The 23,203-nt window shown below is 48.7% G+C and overlaps 1 protein-coding gene across 1 annotated transcript in view; it reads left to right on the top strand.

The window, feature by feature from the left end:
- The window catches only part of VPS50 (VPS50 subunit of EARP/GARPII complex), a 208,217-nt gene that overhangs the window by 92,437 nt on the left and 92,577 nt on the right, over window positions 1-23,203 (top strand). The window contains exons 9-10 of the mRNA XM_056519010.1: window positions 496-578; window positions 17,526-17,568. Coding sequence (XP_056374985.1) covers window positions 496-578; window positions 17,526-17,568 — 126 coding nt within the window. The remainder of the gene's footprint in view (window positions 1-495; window positions 579-17,525; window positions 17,569-23,203) is intronic.

Below are 23,203 nucleotides of genomic sequence, written 5' to 3'. Positions count from 1 at the left end.
CTTTGGATAAGATGTCTGTAGGCGGAGTTCCCCTTTAAGAAACACTGCTCTACAAGGATGTAGGTATCATACTTGCACTTTCACGTTTTGTTGGGGCCTGTTTTGGGACACGAGTGTTCAGTGCTCAGCAGGAGAGAGAATGCGGTTAAAGGGGTACTCCGCTGCACAGCGTTTGGAACAAACCGTTCCGAACGCTGGAGCCGGCGGCAGGAGCTCGTGACGTCATAGCCACGCCCCCGCATGACGTCACGCCCCACCCCCTCAATGCTAGTCTATGGGAGGGGGCGTGACGACAGTCACGCCCCCTCCCATAGACTTGCATTGAGGGGGCGGGGTGGGACGTAATGAGGGGGCGGGGCTATGACGTCCCGCGCTCCCGGCTCCAGCGTTTGAAACAGTTCGTTGCAAATGCTGAGCAGCAGAGTACCCCTTTAAGAAATAATAATATAAGAATTGTAGAGACTTTAAATGTGATCTTATATTGTCTGATTGAAGGAGGAAGACTACCCCGGAGCCATCCAACTGTGCTTGGAGTGTCAGAAGGCAGCAAGTACATTCAAACACTACAGCTGTATAAGGTAACGTTACGGGGGCTCCTATTGGGTATTGTACTTAGTAATTTCCATGCAACGTCTGTCTGTCTGCAGGACACATTCCGAAAGTCTTCATACCCTTTCACTTTTCTAACATGTTATGGCACAGAAAATACATATAATTTTAGAAATCTTTGCTAATTTATCAAATAGGAAAAACTAAAAATTTGCATTGGCACATGTCTAATTTAGCTCTGTCTCCTCCCATTATTCTTGATCCTGACTGAGATGATTTTTGTACCTTGATCAGAGTCACTTGTGGTAAATTCAGGTGATTGGACAGGATTTGGAAAGAAACAGCCATTATTTTCTCACAGCTGACAATGTATAGTAGAGCAAAAATCAATCCATGAGGGGGAAATCACTGCTTGTGGAGCTCAGAGACAGGATTGTGTGAACAGACCTGGAGAGACACAGGGGCCTTCATAATTCTTTAGCACAACCAGCAATCTTTCTTGAGCTGCCGCCCCACTGAACTAATTAAATGGGGAAAGAAGGGCTTTGGTCAGAGAGGGGACCAGGAACCCAATAGAACATCTCCGGAGAGACCTGAAAATGGCTTCCGCCAACGGTCTCCGTCCAACCTGACAGAGCTTGAGAGGATCTGCAGAGAACAATGACAGAAAATCCCCTAATTCAGTTGTGTAAACCTTGTGGTCTCTGTTCATTTTAGGAACTGTCCAGAGCAGCATATTATTTTCTATGGGGATTTTCTCCTACTCTGGACAGTTCTTAAAATGGACAGAGATGTCAGCAGAGAGCACTGTGCTCGTGATGTCAGCAGAGAGCACTGTGTTCCAAAACTAAAATAATTTCCTCCTGTAGTATTCCGCAGCTAATAAGTACGGGAAGCATTAAGATTTTTTTAATAGAAGTCATTTACAAATCTGAAGAAAATAATTTCCTCTGTAGTATTCCGCAGCTAATAAGTACTGGAAGGATTAAGATTTTTTAATAGAAGTAATTTACAAATCTGTTTAACTTTCTGGCACTCCCCCTTGTGACATCATGGCCATGCCCTTTCAATGCAAGTCTATGGGAGAGGGCGTGACGTGGTCACGCCCTCTCCCATAGACTTACATTGAGGGGGCGTGGCCGACCCCTGCAGCGCTAAAACAGCGTTCGGAACATTTAATTCCAACGCTGGCCAGTGGAGTACCCCCTCTAACTAAGTCCTGTGTGAAGGGTATGAATACTTATGTCACTGCAGGATTTTATATTTTCCCTGTCAATTAATTAGCAAAGATTTCTAGCGTCCTGTTCTCACTTTCTCATTATGGGGTATTGAGGGCAGAATGATGGGGGAACACAAGGAGCGACATGACAAAATGTGAGAAAAGTGAAAGGGTATGAAGACTTTCCAGATACATTGTAGTTACAGGGGCTCTGTAATAAGTCATAGCAATGATTCCCCACATAAAATGGAAAATTATTCTTTATCCTGAACTTATTACCATATAAACCATATGAACCATGTAGAAGTAGACGCTCCCTTCACCTTTTTTGTGCTATCTGTGATTTGAGCAAAATAAAACAGGCGACAGGTTCCCTTTAAGTCATATAAAACACGGTATTATATTATGGTAATTTACATTCTAAAGTGTCCAGATTCCTCCCCCATAGAAGTCAAAGGAGTGAATAGCTGATGAGCATCAATCAGGGTTTCCGCTCACTTTTCTTTAAGTGGCTTTTACTTTCAGCAGTTTAATTAGTGGAGACGATCGAGATGATGTTTTTATTTTTATTTTACTTTTTTTTTTTAAGCAGATATAAAGTTTAAGTGCTGTAAGGAAGAATCCAGGCAAAAATCTTAATTATATATATATTATAATGAAGTGTCTGGCATCATCTATTGAGCCTGGAAGTACAGATTTCTAACCTGAGGGCGGAAATGTCATATACAAGTGTTTATATATATATATATATATATATCTATATCTATCTATCTATCTATCTATCTATATATATATATATATATATATATATATATATATATATTTATATAGTGGGGGAAAAAAGGATTTAGTCAGACACCAATTGTGCAAGTTCTCCCACTTAAAAAGATGAGAGGCTGTCATTTTCATCATAGGTTATAACCTCAACTATGAGAGACATAATGAGAAAAAAAAATCCATAAAATCACATTGTCTGACTTTTAAAGAATATATTTGCAAATTATGGAAATAAGTATTTGGTCAATAACAAAAGTTCATCTCAATACTTTGTTATATACCCTTTGTCGGCAATGACAGTGGTCAAACATTTTCTGTAAGTCTTCACAAGGTTTTCACACACTGTTGCTGGTATTTTGGCCCATTCCTCCATGCATATCTCCTCTAGAGCAGTGATGTTTTGGGCTGTCGCTGGGCAACACGGACTTTCAACTACCTCCAAAGGTTTTCTATGGGATTGAGATCTGGAGACTGGCTAGGCCACTCCAGGACCTTGAAATGCTTCTTATGTAGCCACTCCTTCGTTGCTCGGGCAGTGTGTTTGGGATCATTATCATGCTGAAAGACCCAGCCACGTTTCATCTTTAATGCCCTTCCTGATGGAAGGAGGTTTTCACTCAAAATCTCACGATACATGGCCCTATTCATTCTTTCCTTTACACAGATCAGTTGTCCTGGTCCCTTTGCTGAAAAACAGCCCCAAAGCATGATGTCCCCCCCCCCCCCCTCACATGCTTCACATTAGGTAAGGTGTTCTTTGGATGCAACTCAGCATTCTTTCTCCTCCAAACACGACAAGTTGAGTTTTTACCAAATAGTTGTACTTTGGTTTCATCCCACCATATGACATTCTCCCAATCCTCTTCTGGATCATCCAAATGCTCTCTAGCAAACTTCAGACGGGCCCGGACATGTACTGGCTTAAGCAGGTGGACACGTCTGGCAGTGCATGATTTGAGTCCCTGGCGGCGTAGTGTATTACTGATGGTAGCCTTTGTTAGTTTGGTCCCAGCTCTCTGCAGGTCATTCACTAGGTCCCCCCGTGTGGTTCTGGGATTTATGCTCTCCGTTCTCCTGATCATTTTGACACCACGAGGGGAGATCTTGCGTGGAGCCCCAGATCGAAGGAGATTATCAGTGGTCTTGTATGTCTTCCATTTTCTAATAATTACTCCCACAGTTGATTTCTTCACACCAAGCTGCTTGCCTATTGCAGATTCAGTCTTCCCAGCCTGGCGCAGGTCTACAATTTTGTTTCTGGTGTCCTTCAACAGCTCTTTGGTCTTGGCCATAGTGGAGTTTGGAGTGTGACTGTTGAGGTTGTGGACAGGTGTCTTTTATACTGATAACAAGTTCAAACAGGAGCCTTTAATACAGGTAATGATAAATGTATATGTAGTAAATAAAGCACAATTAATTTATATATATATATATATATATATATATATATATATATATAATGTGTGTGTGTGTATATATATCTATATATGTGGATATGTGGATGGTGGATAAGCAGCCCCAAACAAGTTCCAAAGATATTCAAGCTGTCCTGCAGGCTCAGGGAGCATCAGTGTCAGCGTGAACTATCCGTCAACATTTAAATAAAATTAAACGCTTTGGCAGGAGATCCAGGAGGACCCCACTATGGAGGAGACCCAGGAGGACCCCACTATAGAGGAGACCCAGGAGGACCCCACTATGGAGGAGACCCAGGAGGACCCCACTGCTGACACAGAGACATAAAAAAGCAAGACTACATTTTGCCAAAACGAACTTGAGTAAGCCAAAATCCTTCTGGGAAGATGTCTTGTGGACAGATGAGACCAAGATAGAGCTTTTTGGTAAAGCAAATCATTCTACTGTTTACTTAAAACGGAATGAGGCCTACAAAGAAAAGAACACAGTACCTACAGTGAAATATGGTGGAGGTTCAATGATGTTTTCAGTTGTTTTGCTGCCTCGGGCACTGGGGGCCTTGAATGTGTACAAGACATCATGAAATCTGAGGATTACCAAAGGATTTTGGGTCGCACTGTAGAGCCCAGTGTCAGAAAGCTGGGTTTGTGTTCGAGATCTTGGGTCTTCCAGCAGGACAATGACCCCAAACATGTGTCAAAAAGCCCCCAGAAATGGATGGCAACAAAGTGCTGGAGAGTTCTGAAGTGGCAGCAATGAGTCCAGATCTAAATCCCATTGAACACCTGTGGAGAGATCTTATAATTGCTGTTGGGAAAAGGCACCTTCCAATAAGAGACCTGGAGCAGTTTGTATAGGAAGAGTGGTCCAACATTCCGGCTGAGAGGTGTAAGAAGCATATTGATGGTTATAGGAAGCGACTGATTTTAGTTATTTTTTCCAAAGGGTGTGCAACCAAATATTAATTTAAGGGTGACAATAATTTTGTCCAGCCAATTTTTGGAGTTTGGTGACATTATGTCCAATTTGCTTTTTTCCCTCCCTTTTCTGGTTTAGTTCCAAGGGAATAAACATTTGTATAGACGCCTCTGTCTGTCACAGGAACTGTCCAGAGCAGGATAGGTTTGCTATGGAGATTTTCTCCTACTCTGGACAGTTCCTGAGACAGACAGAGGTGTCAGCAGAGAGCACTGTTGTCAGACAGAAAAGAACAACTAAACTTCAGCAGCTGATAAGTACTAGAAGGATTAATTTTTTTTTTATAGAAGTAATTCACAAATCTGTTTAACTTTCTGGAGCCAGCTAATATGAACAAAATGTTTTTTTTACTGGAATACCCCTTTAAATGGGTTATCCAAGAAAAGATAACAGAGCTAATTTCTTTCAACAGCATCGCACTTGTCCTCAGGTTGTGTGTGGTATTACAACTTGGCTCAATTGAAGGGGTACTCCACTGGAAATCATTTTTTTCTTAATCAACTGGTTCCAGAAAGTTATACAGATTTGTAAATAACTTCTATTTAAAAATCTTAATCCTTCCAGTAATTATCAGCTGCTGTATGCTCCTCGTTCCTTTCAGTATTTATCAGCTACTGTATGCTCCAGTTCTTTTTTTTATTTATTTATTTTTTCTCTTCTGTCTGACCACAGTTCTCTCTGCTGTCACCTCTGTCCATGTCAGGAACTGTCCAGAGTAGGAGCAAATGCCCATAGCAAACCTCTCCTACTCTGGACATTTCCTGACATGGACAGAGTTGGCAGCAGAGAGCACTGTGGTCAGACAGAAAGGAAATTAAAAAAGAAAATATCTTCCTGTGGAGCATACAGCAGCTGATAAGTACTAGAAGGATTAAGATTTTTAAATAGAAGTAATTTAAAAATCTGTTTAACTTTTCGGCGCCAGTTGATTTAGAATTTTTTTTTTTCCAGTGGAGTACCCCTTTTACTTCAATGGAACTGAGCTGCAAAACCACAGATAGCCTGAAGACAGGGGAGGTGCTGTTGTGGCACCAATGGGTTAAAGGTAGCTTGCTGGTGAGGGTTTTCCATGTCTTGAGCCCTAAAATCAACAGCAAGACGTCAATGCTCTCCTCTAGTAGCACAATATTTAACTCTGCGCTGCCCATACACTTGACGGATTTTTTTTGAAATATCGCAGCTTCTATGTATAGTCATGTTCTGTATAATTGTATTGACTTTCCAGGACAATCCGCGCTGTCAGGTCGCACTGTGCTCTTGAATTATAACCTGAAACATGTGGCGGTAAACGAAATCCAATGATTGAAACTCGTTCTTTAAGAGTTCTCTTGATGCCTGATTTGTATCGCCTTGGAAATGGTCTCGGTAGTAAATTTTTAAGAGATTCTTTTGTTATGTGCCGTGAATGCAGATGTCTGGAAGCCGAGGTTCTCAACCTTGTTTGGTCTGAGGTCTATATTACCAGACTGTACCATTCCCAAGGGCCAAAATACCCATCTGAGACCTTCAACAGTTTATGCCAGTGTTTTCCAACCAGGTTGCCTACAGCTGTTGCAAAACTACAACTCCCAGCATGCCCGGACCATGTTCGTTGCAATTTTGCAAAGATCACGGGAAGGTGTATAAGGTCTATATATCCTCATCCTCTATATATCCTCCTTACAGAGATAGCAGCAACAGTATATGGATAGAGCTGTGGGGATGGGGACAAATTAACTTCTATTTATCCTGATTACATAGAAATAGCAGCAGCAGTATACATATAGAGCTAGAGGAGAGGTGTATAACTACTATATATCCTGATCCCATAGAGATGTAAGCAGTACTCATATAGAGCTGGAGGGGCGGTGTATAACTACTATATATCTTGATCACATAGAGATAGCAGCAGTATACAGATAGAGATGGAGGGGAGGTGTATTACTACTATACATCCTTATCCCATAGAGAAAGCAGCAGCAGCAGTATACAGATAGAGCTGGAGGAGAGGTGTATAGCTACTATATATCCTGAACCCATAGAGATATGAGCAGTATTCATATAGAGCTGGAGGGGCGGTGTATAACTACTATATATCTTGATCACATAGAGATAGCAACAGTATACAGAAAGAGCTGGAGGAGTGGTGTATTATTACTATACATCCTTGTCCCATAGAAAGCAGCTGCAGTATACAGATAGAGCTTGAGGAGAGGTGTATAACTACTATACATCCTTGTCCCATAGAGAGCAGCAACAGTATACAGAAAGAGCTGGAGGAGAGGTGTATAACTACTATATATCTCGATCACATAGAGATAGCAGCAGCAGTATACAGATAGAGCTGGAGGGGAGAGGTCTGATAGGTGCGGTCATCCTGTAGTTCACAGGAAGTCAGCTGACCCAGGACTGACCACTTCCTCTAAAACATTGAACACTGATGTTCTGTGGGTCTTGTGATCACATGACCTAGTTACCATAATGAAATGCAGAGACGCAGCTGTACTGGCATGAAACAGATGGTGCTGTAGGACTAGTGATAGTGAGTGTGTGTGATATGGGGAAACGAGAAAAAAAAAAACCCTGGAGTGCTTCTTTAAAGCAGTGCATCCCAGATATACATCCCAGATCTTGCCAAAACAGAGATGCTGACATACACTGTGGCGCACTGCAGGGTGCCTCCTTCACCTCAACAGCTCGAAACCCTAGTCAGCAACTGACTATGCTTAGACCGCTTGTATATGTTTAATTTGCTGTACTCTGGAGCATTGTTTCCCAACTAGTTTGCCTCCAGCTGTTGCAAAACTACAACTCCCAGCATGCCCGGACAGCCTTCGGCTGTCCGGGCATGCTGGGAGTTGTAGTTTTGCAACAGCTGGAGGCACACTGGTTGGAAAACACTGATCTAGGATACGCAGGAGCATCACAAATTTACTTTTGCATATGCCCATTCAATAGCTAGATGCATTAGGTGCCATCAGTTATACCGGGGGGGCAGCATTTACACTAGACTGTGCACTGACCGGGGGCAGTATTTACACTAGACTGTGCACTGACCGGGGGCAGTATTTACACTAGACTGTGCACTGACCCGGGGGGGGGGGGGCTGGGCCAGCATTTACATTAAACTGTGCACTGACCAGGGGGGCAGCATTTACACTAGACTGTGCACTGACCGGGGGGCAGCATTTACACTAGACTGTGCACTGACCGGGGGGGGGCAGCATTTACACTAGACTGTGCACTGACCGGGGGGCAGCATTTACACTAGGACTGTGCACTGAACGGGGGGCAGCATTTACACTAGACTGTGCACTGACCGCGGGCAGCATTTACACTAGACTGTGCACTGACCGGGGGCAGTATTTACACTAGACTGTGCACTGACCGGGGGGGCTGGGCCAGCATTTACATTAGACTGTGCACTGACCGGGGGGGGGGGGGGGGGGGGCAGCATTTACACTAGACTGTGCACTGACCGGGGGGGGGCAGCATTTACACTAGACTGTGCACTGACCGGGGCAGCATTTACACTAGACTGTGCACTGACCGGGGGGCAGCATTTACACTAGACTGTGCACTGACCGGGGGGCAGCATTTACACTAGACTGTGCACTGACCGGGGGGGGCAGCATTTACACTAGACTGTGCACTGACCGGGGGCAGTATTTACACTAGACTGTGCACTGACCGGGGGCTAGTATTTACACTAGACTGTGCACTGACCGGGGGCAGTATTTACACTAGACTGTGCACTGACCGGGGGCAGCATTTACACTAGACTGTGGCACTGAACGGGGGCAGTATTTACACTAGACTGTGCACTGAACGGGGGCAGTATTTACACTAGACTGTGCACTGACTGGGGGCAGCATTTACACTAGACTGTGCACTGACCGGGGGGCAGCATTTACACTAGACTGTGCACTGACCGGGGGGCAGCATTTACACTAGACTGTGCACTGACCGGGGGCAGCATTTACACTAGACTGTGCACTGACCGGGGGCAGTATTTACACTAGAATGTGCACTGACCGGGGGGGGGGGGGGGGGGCTGGGCCAGCATTTACACTAGACTGTGCACTGACCGGGGGGGCTGGGCCAGCATTTACACTAGACTGTGCACTGACCGGGGGCAGCATTTACACTAGACTGTGCACTGACCGGGGGGCAGCATTTATACTAGACTGTGCACTGACCGGGGGGCAGCATTTACACTAGACTGTGTACTGACCGGGGGGCAGCATTTACACTAGACTGTGCACTGACCGGGGGCAGCATTTACACTAGACTGTGCACTGACCGGGGGCAGCACTTACACTAGACTGTGCACTGACCGGGGGCAGCATTTACACTAGACTGTGCACTGACCGGGGGCAGTATTTACACTAGACTGTGCACTGACCGGGGGCAGTATTTACACTAGACTGTGCACTGACCGGGGGCAGTATTTACACTAGACTGTGCACTGACCGGGGGCAGTATTTACACTAGACTGTGCACTGACCGGGGGCAGTATTTACACTAGACTGTGCACTGACCGGGGGCAGTATTTACACTAGACTGTGCACTGACCGGGGGCAGTATTTACACTAGACTGTGCACTGACCGGGGGCAGTATTTACACTAGACTGTGCACTGACCGGGGGCAGTATTTACACTAGACTGTGCACTGACCGGGGGCAGTATTTACACCAGACTGCGCACTGACCGGGGGCAGCATTTACACTAGACTGGTGCACTGACCGGGGCAGCATTTACACTAGACTGTGCACTGACCGGGGGGCAGCATTTACATTAGACTGTGCACTGACCGGGGGGCAGCATTTACATTAGACTGTGCACTGACCGGGGGGGGGGGGGGGGGGGGGGGGCTGGGCCAGCATTTACACTAGACTGTGCACTGACCGGGGGCAGCATTTACACTAGACTGTGCACTGACTGGGGGCAGCATTTACACTAGGACTGTGCACTGACCGGGGGCAGTATTTACACTAGACTGTGCACTGACCGGGGGCAGTATTTACACTAGACTGTGCACTGACCGGGGGCAGTATTTACACTAGACTGTGCACTGACCGGGGGGGCTGGGCCAGCATTTACATTAGACTGTGCACTGACCGGGGGGGGGGGGGGGGCAGCATTTACACTAGACTGTGCACTGACCGGGGCAGCATTTACACTAGACTGTGCACTGACCGAGGCAGCATTTACACTAGACTGTGCACTGACCGGGGGGCAGCATTTACACTAGACTGTGCACTGACCGGGGGGGCAGCATTTACACTAGACTGTGCACTGACCGGGGGGGGGGCAGCATTTACACTAGACTGTGCACTGACCGGGGGCAGCATTTACACTAGACTGTGCACTGACCGGGGGCAGTATTTTACACTAGACTGTGCACTGACCGGGGGCAGTATTTACACTAGACTGTGCACTGACCGGGGGCAGTATTTACACTAGACTGTGCACTGACCGGGGGCAGTATTTACACTAGACTGTGCACTGACCGGGGGCAGTATTTACACTAGACTGTGCACTGACCGGGGGCAGTATTTACACTAGACTGTGCACTGACCGGGGGCAGTATTTACACTAGACTGTGCACTGACCGGGGGCAGTATTTACACCAGACTGCGCACTGACCGGGGGCAGCATTTACACTAGACTGTGCACTGACCGGGGGCAGCATTTACACTAGACTGTGCACTGACCGGGGGGCAGCATTTACATTAGACTGTGCACTGACCGGGGGGCAGCATTTACATTAGACTGTGCACTGACCGGGGGCAGTATTTACCACTAGACTGTGCACTGACCGGGGGGGGGGGGGGGGGCTGGGCCAGCATTTACACTAGACTGTGCACTGACCGGGGGCAGCATTTACACTAGACTGTGCACTGACCGGGGGCAGTATTTACACTAGACTGTGCACTGACCGGGGGCAGTATTTACACCAGACTGCGCACTGACCGGGGGCAGCATTTACACTAGACTGTGCACTGACCGGGGCAGCATTTACACTAGACTGTGCACTGACCAGGGGGCAGCATTTACACTAGACTGTGCACTGACCGGGGGGCAGCATTTACACTAGACTGTGCACTGACCGGGGGGCAGCATTTACACTAGACTGTGCACTGACCGGGGGGGGGCTGGGCCAGCATTTACACTAGACTGTGCACTGACCGGGGGGGCTGGGCCAGCATTTACACTAGACTGTGCACTGACCGGGGGCAGCATTTACACTAGACTGTGCACTGACCGGGGGGCAGCATTTATACTAGACTGTGCACTGACCGGGGGGCAGCATTTACACTAGACTGTGTACTGACCGGGGGGCAGCATTTACACTAGACTGTGCACTGACCGGGGGGCAGCATTTACACTAGACTGTGCACTGACCGGGGGCAGTATTTACACTAGACTGTGCACTGACCGGGGGCAGTATTTACACTAGACTGTGCACTGACCGGGGGCAGTATTTACACTAGACTGTGCACTGACCGGGGGCAGTATTTACACTAGACTGTGCACTGACCGGGGGCAGTATTTACACTAGACTGTGCACTGACCGGGGGCAGCATTTACACTAGACTGTGCACTGAACGGGGGGCAGTATTTACACTAGACTGTGCACTGAACGGGGGCAGTATTTACACTAGACTGTGCACTGAACGGGGGCAGTATTTACACTAGACTGTGCACTGACCGGGGGGCAGCATTTACACTAGACTGTGCACTGACCGGGGGCAGCATTTACACTAGACTGTGCACTGACCGGGGGCAGTATTTACACTAGAATGTGCACTGACCGGGGGGGGGGGGGGCTGGGCCAGCATTTACACTAGACTGTGCACTGACCGGGGGGGGCTGGGCCAGCATTTACACTAGACTGTGCACTGACCGGGGGGCAGCATTTACACTAGACTGTGCACTGACCGGGGGGCAGCATTTATACTAGACTGTGCACTGACCGGGGGGCAGCATTTACACTAGACTGTGTACTGACCGGGGGCAGCATTTACACTAGACTGTGCACTGACCGGGGGCAGCATTTACACTAGACTGTGCACTGACCGGGGGCAGCACTTACACTAGACTGTGCACTGACCGGGGGCAGCATTTACACTAGACTGTGCACTGACCGGGGGCAGTATTTACACTAGACTGTGCACTGACCGGGGGCAGTATTTACACTAGACTGTGCACTGACCGGGGGCAGTATTTACACTAGACTGTGCACTGACCGGGGGCAGTATTTACACTAGACTGTGCACTGACCGGGGGCAGTATTTACACTAGACTGTGCACTGACCGGGGGCAGTATTTACACTAGACTGTGCACTGACCGGGGGCAGTATTTACACTAGACTGTGCACTGACCGGGGGCAGTATTTACACTAGACTGTGCACTGACCGGGGGCAGTATTTACACCAGACTGCGCACTGACCGGGGGCAGCATTTACACTAGACTGTGCACTGACCGGGGCAGCATTTACACTAGACTGTGCACTGACCGGGGGGCAGCATTTACATTAGACTGTGCACTGACCGGGGGGCAGCATTTACATTAGACTGTGCACTGACCGGGGGGGGGCTGGGCCAGCATTTACACTAGACTGTGCACTGACCGGGGGCAGCATTTACACTAGACTGTGCACTGACTGGGGGCAGCATTTACACTAGACTGTGCACTGACCGGGGGCAGTATTTACACTAGACTGTGCACTGACCGGGGGCAGTATTTACACTAGACTGTGCACTGACCGGGGGGGCTGGGCCAGCATTTACATTAGACTGTGCACTGACCGGGGGGGGGGGGGGCAGCATTTACACTAGACTGTGCACTGACCGGGGCAGCATTTACACTAGACTGTGCACTGACCGAGGCAGCATTTACACTAGACTGTGCACTGACCGGGGGGCAGCATTTACACTAGACTGTGCACTGACCGGGGGGCAGCATTTACACTAGACTGTGCACTGACCGGGGGGGGCAGCATTTACACTAGACTGCACTGACCGGGGGCAGCATTTACACTAGACTGTGCACTGACCGGGGGCAGTATTTACACTAGACTGTGCACTGACCGGGGGCAGTATTTACACTAGACTGTGCACTGACCGGGGGCAGTATTTACACTAGACTGTGCACTGACCGGGGGCAGTATTTACACTAGACTGTGCACTGACCGGGGGCAGTATTTACACTAGACTGTGCACTGACCGGGGGCAGTATTTACACTAGACTGTGCACTGACCGGGGGCAGTATTTACACTAGACTGTGCACTGACCGGGGGCAGTATTTACACCAGACTGCGCACTGACCGGGGGCAGCATTTACACTAGACTGTGCACTGACCGGGGGCAGCATTTACACTAGACTGTGCACTGACCGGGGGGGCAGCATTTACATTAGACTGTGCACTGACCGGGGGGCAGCATTTACATTAGACTGTGCACTGACCGGGGGCAGTATTTACACTAGACTGTGCACTGACCGGGGGGGGGGGGGGGGGGGGCTGGGCCAGCATTTACACTAGACTGTGCACTGACCGGGGGCAGCATTTACACTAGACTGTGCACTGACCGGGGGCAGTATTTACACTAGACTGTGCACTGACCGGGGGCAGTATTTACACCAGACTGCGCACTGACCGGGGGCAGCATTTACACTAGACTGTGCACTGACCGGGGCAGCATTTACACTAGACTGTGCACTGACCAGGGGGGCAGCATTTACATTAGACTGTGCACTGACCGGGGGCAGTATTTACACTAGACTGTGCACTGACTGGGGGGGGGGGGGGGGGGCTGGGCCAGCATTTACACTAGACTGTGCACTGACCGGGGGGCAGCATTTACACTAGACTGTGCACTGACCGGGGGGCAGCATTTACACTAGACTGTGCACTGACCGGGGGGCAGCATTTATACTAGACTGTGCACTGACCGGGGGGGCAGCATTTACACTAGACTGTGCACTGACCGGGGCAGCATTTACACTAGACTGTGCACTGACCGGGGGGCAGCATTTACACTAGACTGTGCACTGACCGGGGGGCAGCATTTACACTAGACTGTTTTACACTAGACTGTGCACTGACCGGGGGGGGGGCTGGGCCAGCATTTACACTAGACTGTGCACTGACCGGGGGGGCTGGGCCAGCATTTACACTAGACTGTGCACTGACCGGGGGCAGCATTTACACTAGACTGTGCACTGACCGGGGGGCAGCATTTATACTAGACTGTGCACTGACCGGGGGGCAGCATTTACACTAGACTGTGTACTGACCGGGGGCAGCATTTACACTAGACTGTGCACTGACCGGGGGCAGCATTTACACTAGACTGTGCACTGACCGGGGGCAGTATTTACACTAGACTGTGCACTGACCGGGGGGCAGTATTTACACTAGACTGTGCACTGACCGGGGGCAGTATTTACACTAGACTGTGCACTGACCGGGGGCAGTATTTACACTAGACTGTGCACTGACCGGGGGCAGTATTTACACTAGACTGTGCACTGACCGGGGGCACTATTTACACTAGACTGTGCACTGACCGGGGGCAGTATTTACACTAGACTGTGCACTGACCGGGGGCAGTATTTACACTAGACTGTGCACTGACCGGGGGCAGTATTTACACTAGACTGTGCACTGACCGGGGGCAGTATTTACACTAGACTGTGCACTGACCGGGGGGCAGTATTTACACCAGACTGCGCACTGACCGGGGGCAGCATTTACACTAGACTGTGCACTGACCGGGGCAGCATTTACACTAGACTGTGCACTGACCGGGGGGCAGCATTTACATTAGACTTCGCACTGACCGGGGGCAGTATTTACACTAGACTGTGCACTGACCGGGGGGGGGGGGGGGATCTGGGCCAGCATTTACACTAGACTGTGCACTGACCGGGGGCAGCATTTACACTAGACTGTGCACTGACCGGGGGGCAGCATTTATACTAGACTGTGCACTGACCGGGGGGCAGCATTTACACTAGACTGTGCACTGACCGGGGGGCAGCATTTACACTAGACTGTGCGCTGACCGGGGGGCAGCATTTACACTAGACTGTGCACTGACCGGGGCAGCATTTACACTAGACTGTGCACTGACCGGGGGCAGCATTTACACTAGACTGTGCACTGACCGGGGGTAGCATTTACACTAGACTGTGCACTGACCGGGGGGCAGCATTTACACTAGACTGTGCACTGACCGGGGGCAGCATTTACACTAGACTGTGCACTGACCGGGGGTAGCATTTACACTAGACTGTGCACTGACCGGGGGGCAGCATTTACACTAGACTGTGCACTGACCGGGGGTAGCATTTACACTAGACTGTGCACTGACCGGGGGCAGCATTTACACTAGATTGTGCACTGACCGGGGGGGCAGCATTTACACTAGACTGTGCACTGACCGGGGGCAGCATTTACACTAGACTGTGCCCTGACCGGGGGCAGCATTTACACTAGACTGTGCACTGACCGGGGGCAGCATTTACACTAGACTGTGCACTGACCGGGGGCAGCATTTACACTAGACTGTGCACTGACCGGGGCAGTATTTACACTAGACTGTGCACTGACCGGGGGCAGCATTTACACTAGACTGTGCACTGACCGGGGGCAGCATTTACACTAGACTGTGCACTGACCGGGGGCAGCATTTACACTAGACTGTGCACTGACCGGGGGCAGCATTTACACTAGACTGTGCACTGACCGGGGGCAGCATTTACACTAGACTGTGCACTGACCGGGGGGCAGCATTTACACTAGACTGTGCACTGACCGGGGGGCAGTATTTACACTAGACTGTGCACTGACCGGGGGCAGCATTTACACTAGACTGTGCACTGACCGGGGGGGCAGCATTTACACTAGACTGTGCACTGACCGGGGGGGCAGCGTTTACACTAGACTGTGCACTGACCGGGGGGGGGCAGCATTTACACTAGACTGTGCACTGACCGGGGGGGGGCAGCATTTACACTAGACTGTGCACTGACCGGGGGCAGCACTTACACTAGACTGTGCACTGACCGGGGGCAGCACTTACACTAGACTGTGCACTGACCGGGGGCAGCATTTACACTAGACTGTGCACTGTCCGGGGGGGGCAGCATTTACACTAGACTGTGCACTGACCGGGGGGGGGGGCAGCATTTACACTAGACTGTGCACTGACCGGGGGCAGCATTTACACTAGACTGTGCACTGTCCGGGGGGGCAGCATTTACACTAGACTGTGCACTGACCGGGGGGGCAGCGTTTACACTAGACTGTGCACTGACCGGGGGGCAGCATTTACACTAGACTGTGCACTGACCGGGGGCAGCATTTACACTAGACTGTGCACTGACCGGGGGGGGGGGGCAGCATTTACACTAGACTGTGCACTGACCGGGGGAAGCATTTACACTAGACTGTGCACTGACCGGGGGCAGCATTTACACTAGACTGTGCACTGACCGGGGGGGGCAGCATTTACACTAGACTGTGCACTGACCGGGGGGGCAGCGTTTACACTAGACTGTGCACTGACCGGGGGGCAGCATTTACACTAGACTGTGCACTGACCGGGGGGGGGGGGGGCAGCATTTACACTAGACTGTGCACTGACCGGGGGGCAGCATTTACACTAGACTGTGCACTGACCGGGGGCAGTATTTACACTAGACTGTGCACTGACCGGGGGCAGCATTTACACTAGACTGTGCACTGACCGGGGGGGCAGCATTTACACTAGACTGTGCACTGACCGGGGGCAGCATTTACACTAGACTGTGCACTGACCGGGGGGGGGGGCAGTATTTACACTAGACTGTGCACTTACCGGGGGGGCAGTATTTACACTAGACTGTGCACTGACCGGGGGCAATCAATCCTTGCATTCCTGTCAAATGTCACCTATTATCATGAGCCTTGTTATATTTCTCCAGCTATCGGGGGTCTGTTCTCTGTCTTTAACATTAACACTTTCACATCATGGACAGAACACAAGACATTAGTTCTGATGTGTACGTTGTCAAACAATATATGTGATAATTCACACGTGCTCCCCTGGTCTACATTTCACTTTTTCTACTGTACATAATACATGAATTAGGCTTTTTACAGATGTAGCAGAGCTGAATTTGACACAACTGTCTCATATCTTTCTGAACTAAATAGAATAATCTGTCAAAGAATAAGGAAGCCGAACCTAGGAAATTTATCTTCAAAGTCACGGAACAACCTCATTTTCCATCATGGCTCATTAGATTAGATAAGGATTATTGTTATTTTATTAGATTAGATAAGGATTATTGTTATTTTATTAGATTAGATAAGGATTATTGTTATTTTATTAGATTAGATAAGGATTATTGTTATTTTATTAAATTAGTTATGGATTATTGTTTTTTTTATTAGATTAGATAAGGATTATTGTTATTTTATTAAATTACGGTAGTTAAGGATTATTGTTTTTCCTTTTAATTCCCCCCCCCCAAAAGCTACATAAATATTGAACCGTATCCAGCTTTTTATATGACTTATTTTATTCTAACATTTTTGTTTCTTTTTTAGTGAACTGAATTCCAAGCTGCAGGACACTTTGGAACAAATTGAGGTAAAATATTTTCTACCCACTGAAGTGTATAAAATATATCCAAGCTGATCTGAGATAGTGGCGCTGTGCCTGGCATCTAGCTGGAAAGGACCCATAGAGCATTGTGGGCAGCCGCTCTCTAGCATTCAGCATTGCTGGGAGTGTTGACTTACTGGCCGCCAGTGTTTGTTCACCTCCGCTGGAGACTCCTTATGGTGGAAAAATAAGGTCTAAAAACTAAGGTGACCTGTACTGTAGAGCTACTATTACAATAAACAAATAAACCCCACCCCACCTATCATTAAAGATAAACTGTCGGCTTTCTCCCCCCCCCCCCCGCACTAACCAGCAGTAATGGCTGGTAGTGCGGGGGACGCTGATCAGTTCGATCCATACCGTGCCCAAATCAGCCACGCCGTTCGGCTGTAAGCTTCTATTTTTGCTATATGCAAATGAGGTGCTAATTTGCACCAGCCGGGCTAACTGGCACTCTGACATCAGTGCTGCCGGCCGCAGCGCTGCCCAGCTCATCAATATTCCTCCCATCTCTCTTCATTACAGAACGGGGAGAAGAGGGGGAGGTGGAGGGAGGGGAGGAATATTGATGAGCTGGGCAGTGGTGACGCCAGAGTGCCAGTTTGCCCGGCCGGTGCAAGTTAGCACCTCATTTGCACATAGAGAAAATAGAAGATTACAGCCCAACGGCGTGGCAGATTTGGGCACGGTAAGGATCGAACTGATCAGCGTCCCCTGCACTACCAGCCAGTACTGCTGGTTAGTGCGGGGGGAGAAAGCTGACAGCTTTCCTTTAAAAGGGTACTTCGCTGCTAGACCTCTTATCTAAAGGTTTTCCCGCAGCACCCAGCGTTCTAAACAAATGCCGGGTTCCTGCAGCTGTGGTTGTGACGTTACGGCCACGCCCCCTCCATTCATGTCTATGGTAGGGGGCGTGTCGTCCGACACGCCCCCTCCCATAGACTTGAATGGAGGGGGTGTGGTGTTTTGCCACGAGGGGGAGTGGCCGTGACGTCACGATCATGACCTCTGGCTTCAAGCGTTCTGAACAAAATGTTCAGAAAGCTGGAGCACCTCTTTAAATGTAGTGGCAGCGTGCATGCTCGGCCACTGCTCCATTCACTGTCTATAGGATAGGGCTGAGTTCAGCATTCCAAGTCCCATAGAGAATGATTGAATGATGCCTGAGGATTTAGCTGCGGCTTTATTCACTTACTGAACATTTGTTGTGTACCTGTCGTTTCAGGTGGCTTTTTAGGATAAGCTGCCCCTGTGTGTGTACGATTTTGGGCCGATACCGATAATGCCCAAAATCGTGATTATCGGCTGATAATATCGGCCATACCGATAATCGGTCGATCCCTAATCTGCAGCCATAGACACTTATCCCCTATCTGCAGTGTTCGTGCATCCCCGCCTCTCCCATGGATCTGCATGGAGGGGGCGTGTCATCAACCTCAGGGAGTTCAACGACACGCGCATTAGCTGCACAGAGTCACTGCAGTGCCGGGTCCCCGTACAGGGGATCGTGGGAGGTTCCAGCGGTCACCCCCCCCCTTCTGCGCAATCAGACAATTATCCCCTTATGCTGTGGAAAGGGCATAAGTGTCTTATTAGACTGCAGTACTCCTTTAATCTTGGGATAGCCTCTTATACTGTAGAAATGTTTAGACCAGGCTGCGTATTCCTAGATTTAACCTCTTCCTGCTGCAGCATTTTTTGGTTATAAAGTTTAACTTAACTTTTTAAGTTTTATCTTATTCATGTCCCCCCTTTCTTTTTTTTTTTTACCACATAATGAATTAAGAATCAACTACATGAAATATTTTGTATGGTGGAGGACAAAAAATAAATCACAATTCTAGGGGTTTTGTTTTTATATAGCTTCAATTCTCTGGGTCAGTAAGTTTACAGCGACACCGAAAGTATATCCTTTTCTTGTTCTCTTTTACTGCCGTATATACTCAAGTATAAGCCGACCCGAATATAATCCGAGGCCCCTAATTGTACTGAACTATAAGCCTAGGGTGGGAAATACATTATCCTCCCCCTCCCTGTCATCATCCAGACCCCCGTCATTAACATCCACATCATCATCCCCCCTTCATCATTACCCTGTCATCATCCCACACACCCCCCTTCATCACCGCCTGTTTCCCCCCCCCCCCTGTCATCATCCCCCCTTCATCATCCCCTTGTCTTCATCCCACCCCCCTTCATCATCACCACCTGTCATCAGCTCACCCCCTCCCCCTTCATCATCACCGCTTGTCAATGTCTGATTACAGTGGTCTTCAACCTGCGGACCGCCAGTTGTTCCAAAACTACAACTCCCAGCATGCCCGGACAGCCATCGGCTGTCTGGGCATGCTGGGAGTTGTAGTTTTGAAACATCTGGAGGTCCGCAGGTTGAAGACTACTGCGGCCTTCGTCATCATTCAGACCCCCCACCCCCTTTAGTTTTGTACTCACCTCCGCTTGGCAGGACGTTAGGGTGAGCTGGTCCGGGCCATCTGTTCTGCAGGGAGCGTCCGGTGGGGAGGAATAGTCGTTCCGGGCTGTCCATCTTCACCGGGGGGGGGGGGCCTCTTCTCCTCGCTTTGGGCCCGGAATAGAGACGATGCCTTGACGACGACGCACAGGGACGTTGCTCATGAACGTCCCTGTGCGTCGTCGTCAAGGCAACATAACTATTCCGGGGCCGGGCCCGAAGCGCGGAGAAGAGGCCCCCCCTGGTGAAGATGGACAGCCCGGAAAGACTATTCCTCCCCACCGGACGGTCCCTGCAGCACAGATGGCCCGTACCAGCTCACCCTAACGTCCCGCCGAGCGGAGGGGAGTACAAAACTAAAGGAGGTGGGTGTGGGAGGTCTGGATGATGACGAAGGCCGCAGTGATCTTCAACCTGCGGACCTCCAGAGGTTTCAAAACTATAACTCCCAGCATGCCCGGCCAGCCAATGGCTGTCTGGACTTTGCTGGGAGTTGTAGTTTTGAAACATCTGGAGGTCCGCAGGTTGAAGACCACTGAGGACGGAGAGTTCACTCGAGTATAAGCCGAGGGGAGTGTTCTCAGCACGAAAAATCGTGCTGAAAACTCGGCTTATACTCGAGTATATACGGTACTTAAATCTAGTAAAACATTTTTTTTTTTTTTTTGCAAAACATTTTTTTTAAAGGGGTTCTCCACTGCCCTGCCTTCCGGAGCTCCGCTCGCAGCGTCTGGAAGTTTATTACTCCGAACGTTGTGTGCGGGCTTCCGTGTTCGAGGCCGCCCCCCTCGTGACGTTACGCCCGCCCCCCTCAACGAAAGTCTAGACTTTCGTTGAGGGGGCGGGTGGGACGTCTTGTGAGGGGGCGGCCTCGAACACGGAAGCCCGCACACAACGTTCGGAGTAATAAACTTCCAGACGCTGCGCGCGGAGCTCCGGAAGGCAGGGCAGCGGAGAACCCCTTTAAGAAAAAGCTTCCATGTTTAATTAATTAATTTATTTAATTAATTAATTTTATTTAGGCAACTACAAGTATAGTATTATACACAGTTTTTCTGGGTATAAATAGTGTGATATTTTTGTGTGGACATTTCCAAACGCAGTGAGATACAGTGCCTTGCAAAAGTATTCACCCCCCTTGACTTTTTTCGTATTTTGGTACATTACAGCCTTAAGTTCAATGTTTTCTTAATCTGAATTTTATGTGATGGATCAGAACACAATAGTCTAAGTTGGTGAAGTGGTAAGAAAAATATATAAATAAAACTATTGTTTAGAAATAGAAAACATAAAATTGGCATGTGCGTATGTATTCACCCCCTTTGAAGCCCATAAAAAGCTTTGGTGCAACCAATTACCTTCAGGATTCACATAATTAGTGAAATGATGTCAGCCTGTGTGCAATCTAAGTGTCACATGACCAGTCATTACATATACAAACCTTTTTTGAAAGGCCCCAGAGGCTGCAACACCTAAGCAAGAGGCATCAGTAACCAAACACTGACATGAAGACCAAGGACCTCTCCAAACAAGTAAGGGACAATATTGTTGAGAAGTACAAGTCAGGGTTAGGTTAAAAAAAAAAAATCCAAATCTTTGATGATCCCCAGGAGCACCATCAACTCTATCGTAACCAAATGGAAAGAACATGGCACAACAGCCAACCTGCCAAGAGACAACGCCCACCAAAACTCACGGACCGGGCACAGAGGGCATTAATCAGAGAGGCAGCTCAGAGACCTAAGGTAACCCTGGAGGAGCTGCAGAGTTCACAGCAGAGACTTGAGTATCTGTACATAGGACGACTATAAGCCGTACGCTCCATAGAGTTGGGCTTTATGGCAGAGTGGCCAGAAGAAAGCCATTACAAAATAGCACGTTGTGAGTTTGCGAAACGGCACGTGGGAGACTCCCAAAATTTATGGAGCAAGGTGCTCTGGTCTGAAGAGACTAAAATTTTGTTTTTCGGCCATCAAAGAAAACGTTATGTCTGGCGCAAACCCAACACATCACCCTGAGAACACCATCCCCACAGTGAAACATGGTGGGGGCAGCATCATGCTGTTGGGACTGGGAAACTGGTCAGAGTTGAGGGAAAGATGGATGGTGCTAAATACAGGGATATTCCTGAGCAAAACCTGTACTACTCTGTGCATGATTTGAGGCTAGGACGGGGGTTCACCTTCCAGCAGGACAATGACCCCCAAGCACACTGCTAAAGCAACACACGAGTGGTTTAAGGGGAAACATGTAAATGTGTTGGAATGGCCTAGTCAAAGCCCAGATCTCAATCCAAAAGAAAATCTGTGGTCAGACTTAAAGGGGTTCTCCGCTGCTCAGCTTTTGGAACAAACTGTTCCGAACGCTGGAGCCGGCGTCGGGAGCTTGTGACGTCATAGCCCCGCCTACTCAATGCATGTCTATGGGAGGGGGCGTCATGCGGGGGAGGGGCTATGATGTCACGAGCTTGTTTGCTTCACAACAAATAAGTAAATCAAAAAATCATCTTCTAAATTGTGGGTATGTTCTGTAAATGAAATGATCTAAACCCTCAAACAATCCATGTTAATTCCAGGTTATGTGGCACCAAAATACACAAAAAGCCAAGGGGGTGAATACTTTTGCAAGGCACTGTATATATACATACATTTTGTTTTTATTTACTAAAGACTTTATTATTTACTAAAGACTTTATATAAACTTTATTTATTTGTGTTGTTTTGGACATATGATTGTTTTATCGCTCGCACGATACCATGCGGTTCTTGTGTTTTACACTCTTAAGATTTTAATACTAACACAATGAGGCCATGATGACCACTTGGCATCCTTCTACCCAATTTTTGCTGATATGGTTGATTGGATCATGGCGGATGCTGCAGTCACTGTTGACCATGAAATTTGTGAGGTTTATCAGCTGTGATCTGAGTTATCTCTGATCCTGGCCACTACAGGTGGGTGTGAGCCGTGTAGCACTGTCATAACCTGCGTAATTTACAGCAGATTTTGCTGTGGCCTGGGAACGCCGGGAGCTCGTGACATCATAGCCCCACCCCCTCATTTTGTCACGCCCAGCTCCCTCATTTTGTCACGCCCAGCTCCCTCAATGCAAGTCTATGGGAGGGGGCGTGACGGCTGTCACGCCCCCTC

The sequence above is a fragment of the Hyla sarda genome, chromosome 5, assembly GCF_029499605.1.
Source record: "Hyla sarda isolate aHylSar1 chromosome 5, aHylSar1.hap1, whole genome shotgun sequence".
In the NCBI taxonomy this organism is placed as follows: domain Eukaryota; kingdom Metazoa; phylum Chordata; class Amphibia; order Anura; family Hylidae; genus Hyla; species Hyla sarda.
Note: the sequence above shows the minus strand (reverse complement) of the source record. Positions and strands in the feature narration are given on the sequence as shown.